Below are 8,060 nucleotides of genomic sequence, written 5' to 3'. Positions count from 1 at the left end.
CGAGGAAGAAGCTGATCAGGTTAAAAGCCCATAAGGCCCAAGTGCCCCTGCAGAAATAAGTGAAAGTTAACCCAACCAAACACGCCCTACCAATTACCAAATTCTCCTCACTCCTCTCGCATTCTAACAGTCTCTCGCGGGAGGGCTTCCAGTTCATCTCAGGTCTCTCTCTCTCTCTCTCTCTCTCTATCTATATATATATATGTGTGTGTGTGTGTGTGTGTATGGATGTATTTGTATGTGCGTGTGTATATATTGACTGTGATAAGAAAGTTTTCCATCTTTTTTCTTAAATCTTAATTGGTCTCTATCTTCTTCTTCCCTTTTTTTTTTTGCTCTAATTGAGGTAATGATCATGGCTGGGTGATGATGGGGTTGGATTCATTTGGTGGCGTTAATTATTGTTAATTTCTCTGGAAGGCGTTGTTTAATTTCTAAGAAATCTAATTAGGGCTTTGATTTTCTTTTAATAGTCAGCATTGGGGATTCATTGGACGAGATTTGGGTTGTCATTGAATTATGGGTTTAAGTGCGCAATCTAAAGATGGGATCTTTAGCTTGAATTCTACGTAAAAACCTAAATTTGTTAAAAGGCCGAAGGAGAAAAGGTGGAGTTGAATTTGCTGAGCTGAACTGAAAGTCACATTCAGTATTCTTGACCTCAGATTTTTCATTCATTGTTCCCCTTTTTCTGGTTTTATATTGCATTCTTGGACATAATACTTTGATAAAAAATTCCTCTCTTAAAAGTTGGCTTAATTTCCTTGCTGATTTTGGTGAAAATGTTCAGGGGAAACTAACATATGAATTCATGTTGGGATTTCTTGCAATCTGGAACATGATCAGGACTGCTTGCAATACCGACTAGTTTTAATAAAACAATCTTTTTTCCCCTTCCAGACACTGTATTATCATTGTTTTAACTATTTTCTAATTAATTTTCAAATACCTCTCATTTTCATAAGCTGTTCTTTTATTTTCTTCAAAATCGTTTTGATTTAACACTTGTGAAAAAACAGCACAAATAACAAACCCTAAGCCCAGAACCATTTTGCTTATGACAGACTTCGGCCATAATGAAACAAGGCCCAGGCTATCAATCAGCTTTGGGCTGGGCCCAAAGACTAAAAACTAAAACAAAAAAGCTCTGAGCCCAGAAATTTATTTGCCCAGTTGCATCAGCCTGCATAGTAGACTGCTGTTCCCCCACATCCACAGAATTGAATAGTTTCTGCCGCTTCATATAGCGGATTGTGAAGCCGAAAGCACGTCCCTTCGGGGAAATCCGATAAAATTGGAACGATACAAAGAAGATTAGCATGGTCCTTGGTCCTTGCGCAAGGATGACGCATAAATCGAGAAATAGTCCAATTTTGTTTTGAAAATTTTCTTTCTTATTTCGTAAATTTTCTATGTGAATTTTGGTTCTTAGGAGTTCGGTTTTTAGATTCATCGAGGGGATTGAAGCATTGCAGGGATTGATTGAGGTTAGTTTTGATGAGAATTGCAAGTATACGCTTCTGGGTGTTCGTGTTGTGGCCCATTTGGGATTTTTGGAGCTTTTAGTCTAATTACTGTTTCTTGTGCGAATTGCGTTTCTAATCTTAAATTCCTAATTTCTATAGTGGAAGTGTTTACAAATTGTTTGATATAGAGTTTTTGGGGAGATGAACAAAGGAGGAGCAGGCTTGGGAGGTGGAGCAGGTGGCGGTGTTGGGCCGACCGCTGCTGCTGCAGCTGCGGCGGCGCAAAAACAGAAAACCCTTCTGCAGAGAGTGGACACAGACATTGGGAATCTTGTCGATAATTTCGGTTTCCTAGTTAATGTGGCTCGGGTACGTAAAATCCCCCTCTTCAACCCTTTGTAAATTATGAGGTATACTAATAGTGAAACAACGATATTTGTGAAATTGTTGTGGTTTGTATATCTTGTTATGCAATCTTTTGATGGTATGACTTTTTAGTGTTTTTTGAATTCTTGAAAGTCTAAGCTAACATGAAATGGAAAAGCTGAATTTGGACTAGAATTATTGATGTTGGTTGATTTGATCTTAGAAAGTCGAATAGGTTGATTTCTCAAAATTGACAATGATCATTTGAACACTGAATGAGTACCGTATATCTGCTTTATTTACTCGTTATGGTTGAATTCATATGAGAAGCTTCTATAGATTGATTGATGTTGTTGTTGGTAGATCTATTTGCACAACAGAACTTCCATCGATAAATAGACAAATACTATCTTCTTTCCTTGGATATTTTTTCTAAAGTGAAGGAACTTTTTTTCACTTCTTACGGAAACAAGATCTTCGAGTACTTGGATCTGTCATGGAGTTTCATAGACATAAGCAGATCTCTCTTAACAGACTTTGTAGTTCTTTGAAAAATTAACTTTGATAGTGTTATAGATTCTAGTTTGATAAAGCAAGTTTATATTTGGCTTATCGGCACTTGAAGGCTGAAGCCTCTGCCTTTGTAATGCTATGACAAAGCATTACCTACCTAGCAACTTAGTGCATGAAATGAATTTGAGCTGGAGCAAGTGTTCTGAGTGTAATTGCTTACTACAATGGGTTTGGACTTTTTCTGTTTGGAATCATTACGTAATTTGGTCAAGTATTACCTACTTTAGAGATGTATTATCTTGTTGCTGCTAATACCGCATACCAACTTTCCACATGCCATTCTATTGGTCGTATGGACACTTTTTTTAAATCTCCTTTTCAATTGTAAGCATGACAAGAAGTTCGTAACGAAGCATCAATTAGTTGTTTGTTTGGCTACTCTTATCTCTTTCGGACTTTTACATCATCGGTGGTTGTACGTCTGAGCTATTCTCTTGCTTGTGTTTATATGTCATGAAAACTGATTGTAAATGGAAAATGAAAATTTCCTTATTTCCGACTTTTGGTGTTCCACATATATTAGCCAGTCCAAAGAAGATGATATCTTAGCTCTTCTTTATTCCTAGAGTGCATCTTCTTCTTGCTTAAAATATCTTTGATATTTAAGCCTATTCAATGGCCTATGATTTACAGTCTCTACAATAAAAAATTTGAAGGAAGTTATATTGTTTTAGGTCAATGATCCACCGGTCCGAAATTCTCAAGAGTCTTTCATGATGGAGATGCGTGCTGCTAGAATGGTGAGAGATTCACGAAGCATACACAAAAACCCATGTTACTTCATAAAAAATGAAAATGTCGATGCGGATGCCAGGTTTATTACTGTAGTATGCTATTGGCATTCATGGAAAGCCACAAACGCAAAAACCCAAACGAGCATGCTTTTTTCAACTTTGAGATTCTGCACTATAAGCTGCTAAATTCAATAACCATTTTTCTGTCATTACTCCACATTTCAACTTGCAAATAACAGGTTCAAGCTGCTGACTCGTTGCTCAAGTTGGTGTCGGAACTAAAGCAGACAGCAATTTTCTCAGGATTTGTGTCTCTGAACGACCATGTAGACCAGAGAATGGAGGAGTTCAATAAACTTGCGGAAAATACAAATGGGAGATTGGCTAGAATTGGAGAAGAGGCAGCTGCTAGCCTCAAAGAGCTCGAGTCCCATTACTACTCTTCGACACTAAGGATGAGCGTTCCAGAATAAGCATTAATTTCATTCAAATTGCTGAGCGTAGAATTCATTTGTTAGATTCAGTTGTGAGAATCCTTATGATGTAAAAATCTTCTCCAAATGTTACTCCATTAATAGATGTTGTAAGGTTGGAAACTCAAAGTAGTTTATATTTTTAGTATTGAAATATATGATCAATGTTAAATTGATATCCATTTAGGGTGCATTTAACTTTATTCCTTTTTACTCTCAGAGGCAGATCTGATTTCGTGGATCAACATACTTCGACTACACTTAAAGTTAATTTGATCCACAATTAGGTGACTACGCCTTTTTATATTTGTGTGGATATAATTATTTAATATATGCGAGATCAATTTATGACAGATTCGGCCATACTGAAACAATCCAGAATCATTTTGCTTATGACAGATTCGGCCATACTGAAACAATCCAGAATCATTTTGCTTATGACAGATTCGGCCGTACTGAAACAAGGCCCAACCCATCAATCAACTTTGGGCTGGGCCCAAAGCATAAAACTTAAAACCTAAATGCTCTCAACCGAAGAATTCGTTGCCCAATTGCATCAGCCTGTATAGTAGACTGCTATTCTCCCACATCCACAAAATTGAACAATTTCTACCGCTTCAGTATGGACACATACGACAAAATTGGGACGCTATAGAGAAGATTAACATGGCCCTTATGCAGTGATGACACGCATTAATTGACAAATGGTCTATATTTTTTTTTTTGAAAAATTTTCTTTCCGTCAATCCATAACGTGCGAATACAAATAGAAATGGAGATCACAATGTGATTGATCATCAAGGTATCTATATTCGCACTCCTAATATGAATTTCTATTACTTAAATTTCACTACCCGTCATTAATTATATAGAAAATTGGGTAAAGAAAAACTTATTCTCATTTTTGTTTTGTATTTATTTATAGGAGATAATTATTACACAATGCCACATGTTTTTCACGATGCGACAATTTCTTTCATTGAGTGTGCTGACATGATACACATAGACGTTCAGATCAAAATGTAAATCTTGATCAAGGTATGTACATTCACAATCTTCATCTATTAAATAAATAGTTACTGATCTTATAGTTTTTAATTTTTATGTTTTAATATGTGATTCTCTTTTTTTGAGAAAAAATTTTTAGTTGGAATTAACTGCTTCCCTTTTTCATCCATTGGTTACTTTTTTTATTTTTACTATACCTCAATACTATAATTCGGGTGAATGGTAATTTATTCCCCTGTGATATTGAAAATGAGCACATTACCCTCTTATGAAAAAAATATAGCAATTTATTTTTTTTGGGTAAATATAAGTTTCATTAAGTAAAAGGTACAAAAGTACAATACAATAGTGTTCAACAATTGGTTTCTCCCTCAAAAAACCAAGGGATACGCCATAGTCTATATAATACACATGAACTAATCGAGTAAGATAAGTTTTTGCTAATAATCCTCTGTATAACATCTTCAACTATGACGGTGGCAATGATAGAGGGTGGCGCCTAGTGTCCTCAAATCGTCTCAAGTTTTGTTCTCTCTAAATGTGATAAACGCATGATGCAAGGAGAGTCCGGTAAGCCACATTGAAGATGTGTTTCCTGCATTTTCTCGCTGCCCAGCCAACGTCCCGTGGCTAGTCCGGTTAGGCCAGGTGAAGCGTACAAACCTTCTAACAGCTGTGAGACACTATCGTGCATAACGACATCGAAAAAATAGGTGGTGATGGGTCTCTATCGCGCTCTCTTCACAAAGGAAACAGTTACCAAGGTGTGATAGCCATGGTCAATCAGTCGTAGATAGCTTCCCCAAAATTGCAAGCCAAAGGATGAAGGTATGCCTAGGAATCTTCAGGAAGCCCGAGAGTAGAGAAGGCCAACCTACCTTGGGTCCCAGCGACTCTCATAGTCTATAAAGTGCTTGGGCTGTAGGTCGACCCGTCTCAAAACGCCAGATGATACAATCATTCCCTCCATGAATTTGAGGCAGTGCCTGTGTAATCTCCAAGCACTCTATGTCAATGATGAGAGGCCAGTGCCATTGCCCCTCCCTGATAACACTGTTGAGCTTCTTTGTACCCGGTAGCTCAAGAAGTTCAGGTCCTCGTGGTAATTTATCAATCAGGGGGCCCAGTGATGCCATGGATCCTTCCAGAGATAGAACCTATTCCCATCTCCAATCTGATACTCAACCATTGGCCGCAGTATCATACGCAGTCGTAATAGTTTTCTCCACCCCTACGCACCTCCACGTTCAGAAACCGTCCAAATTGATGTGTTTCGTAATCGCCCATGGTACAGCCAATCCATCCAAATGGATGTCCTATCACAATGAATGACATCACATAGTTTCTTACTCAGCCCTATTTAAACTGGCGACGTCCCGTAAGCCCTGACCTCCCTCCGATAACGGCTTACATACTTCCTTCCGTGCAACATTTGTACAGCCACTGTTTCTTGTACCTTTCCATAGGAACGCTCGTAGTCGTTTCTCAATCTCCCTTATAACTCCTTTCGGCAATAGAAAAGCGGGACACCGATATATACTGAAGGCCATGAGTACCGATTTAATAATTTGAATTCGTCTCGCATACGATAACTTCATGCCCTCCCAACCATTAATGCGCTAGTCAATTTTCATCAATAAAGGCTGACAATCATTTATAGATAATCTAGCGGAGAGGAGGGGAAGCCCCAAGTACCTCAGCGGAAGATGACCTTCCTGGAAGCCAAGCATCTCTAGCATCTGCTCTCGCATCCCTTGTGCTGATCGGGAGAGGATAAGGTGGCTCTTTTGAACATTTAATGTGAGTCCCAATAATGCAGCAAACCTGTCTAGCCCCTGTCTGAATACCCCAATAGAATCCATGTCCGCTCTATAGAACAGTAACAAATCATCTGCAAACCCAAGTTGGAACACCCTTGCAGCCTCATATTTCCAATGGAAAGAGAACAACATGTCCTGCTCAATCATCTATAGGAACAATAGGTGCATAAACTCCATGACTAAAACAAAGAGATAAGGTTGTAAGGGATCACTCTGCCGTAGTCCTCTCGCACCTGAAAAGAATACATAGGGTTTCCTATTTAGCCCTACCGAGAATGAAGGTGTCGTGACACACTCCTCTATCCATCCTATGAAAGTCCCCGAGAATCCAAATAATTGCAACATTGCAAGAAGAAAATCCCACTCCACTGTATCATATGCCTTCTGAATATCCACTCTCAGCGCACATCTAGGTGGCAAGCGTGCCTATTTATACCCCGTAAACAGCTCCTGTGTTAGCAAGATATTGTCCCCAATGCTCTATCCAAGGACAAAGGCAGCCTGACAAGGATTAATCAACTTGTCCAATACCACACTTAACTTTTGCACAATCAGTTTAGTAATAATCTTACAGAGTACATTGCAACAAGATATAGGGTGAAAGTCAGTGACTAACATAGGAAAGTGTACCTTTGGTATAAGTGCCAAGAGTGTCGTATTGATTTGTTTTAGCAACTTCCCCCTAGCAAAGAACTCCAATACAGCCTTCGTAACTTCCCTACCGACAATCGGCCAAGCAGCTTTATAGAAGCCCGATGAGTACCCATTAGGTCCTAGAGCTTTGTCCTCAGCAATATCGAACACAGCCCGCTTCACATCAGCGGGGCTAAAAGGCACGAGGAGCTGATAGGCTTCCTCTTCAGTTAAGACATGCCTCGCCCATGGTCTTAGATAGCGCATGTCCATCTCCTCTCTGCGTCTTTCACCACCTAAAAGAGTCCGGTAGAAGGTGATAAATTCATGAATAACCGCCTCTGATTACGTGTGAGTGGATCCCTGCTCATCATTAATTTATAAAATCCGCCTAGATGTTCGTCTCTGAGCAATCTTTCGAAAGAACACATGTGAACATTGGTCTCCCCGTTCATCCACTGTATCTTGGCATGTTGTTGTAGCATTATCTGTTCGAGCTCGGCCGCCTTAGCATAAACCATTCGACAACAATCTTCTAAAAGCAATAAAAGCTCGTCCTGTCTATCCAAGCTAACCATAGTCTGGGCCGTCTCAAGAAATCTCTTAGCCAGTTGGACATTTAGCAACAAGTCCCCTTTATTTCTCCTCTTCTGGCGAAAAACGGGCGTCAGTGCCTTAAGTTTCCATGTGAGCGCATACATGGGCACACCTACTACAGCATACTGCCATACATTCTGCACATTATGTATAAAATTCGGTGAGAGAGTGAAGTAGTTATCGAAATAGAACATACCTCCAAATTGTTGTCGTTGGTCCCCCGATAACACCAATGGCTAGTGGTCGGATGTGCGGAGGAGAATGCTGGAGTAGTAAGATGTTGGAAATCGCAACACCCATGCATCATTAATGAGCATTATGTCCAACCTCTTCCATAAACTTCGCGAATTCGTACTACAGTTGTGCCGCGTGTACCATTCTCCCTACATG

General features: G+C 39.4%; 1 protein-coding gene and 2 non-coding genes across 5 annotated transcripts; all 3 read left to right on the top strand.

Annotated features, from left to right (window-relative positions):
- Positions 1 to 30: 30 nt before the first annotated feature.
- On the top strand, positions 31 to 3,794 carry LOC105162284 (mediator of RNA polymerase II transcription subunit 22a). 3 transcript variants are annotated; one of them, XM_088880759.1, is made up of 4 exons: positions 31 to 162; positions 1,655 to 1,835; positions 3,080 to 3,145; positions 3,379 to 3,794. In XM_088880759.1, the coding sequence occupies exons 2-4, from the start codon at positions 1,668 to 1,670 to the stop codon at positions 3,610 to 3,612; spliced, it is 468 nt and encodes a 155-aa protein (XP_088736885.1). In that variant the 5' UTR covers positions 31 to 162; positions 1,655 to 1,667; the 3' UTR covers positions 3,613 to 3,794. The 3 variants fall into 3 exon arrangements, with proteins under 3 accessions (XP_088736885.1, XP_011078591.2, XP_011078590.2); XM_011080289.3 differs by lacking the exon at positions 31 to 162 and adding an exon at positions 1,183 to 1,487 and having other exon boundaries at positions 1,626 to 1,835; XM_011080288.3 differs by lacking the exon at positions 31 to 162 and adding an exon at positions 1,184 to 1,487.
- LOC148788143 (U6 spliceosomal RNA) lies at positions 1,270 to 1,377 on the top strand. The gene has a single exon (XR_016065649.1). It is a non-coding gene; the product is annotated as a U6 spliceosomal RNA (small nuclear RNA).
- Positions 3,795 to 4,226: 432 nt separating the features above from the next.
- On the top strand, positions 4,227 to 4,331 carry LOC148788142 (U6 spliceosomal RNA). The gene has a single exon (XR_016065650.1). It is a non-coding gene; the product is annotated as a U6 spliceosomal RNA (small nuclear RNA).
- Positions 4,332 to 8,060: the final 3,729 nt, after the last annotated feature.

Source organism: Sesamum indicum, linkage group LG5, assembly GCF_026168435.1.
Source record: "Sesamum indicum cultivar Baizhima isolate 11 linkage group LG5, ASM2616843v1, whole genome shotgun sequence".
NCBI classification, from domain to species: domain Eukaryota; kingdom Viridiplantae; phylum Streptophyta; class Magnoliopsida; order Lamiales; family Pedaliaceae; genus Sesamum; species Sesamum indicum.
This window is presented reverse-complemented; position numbering and strand designations above follow the sequence as displayed.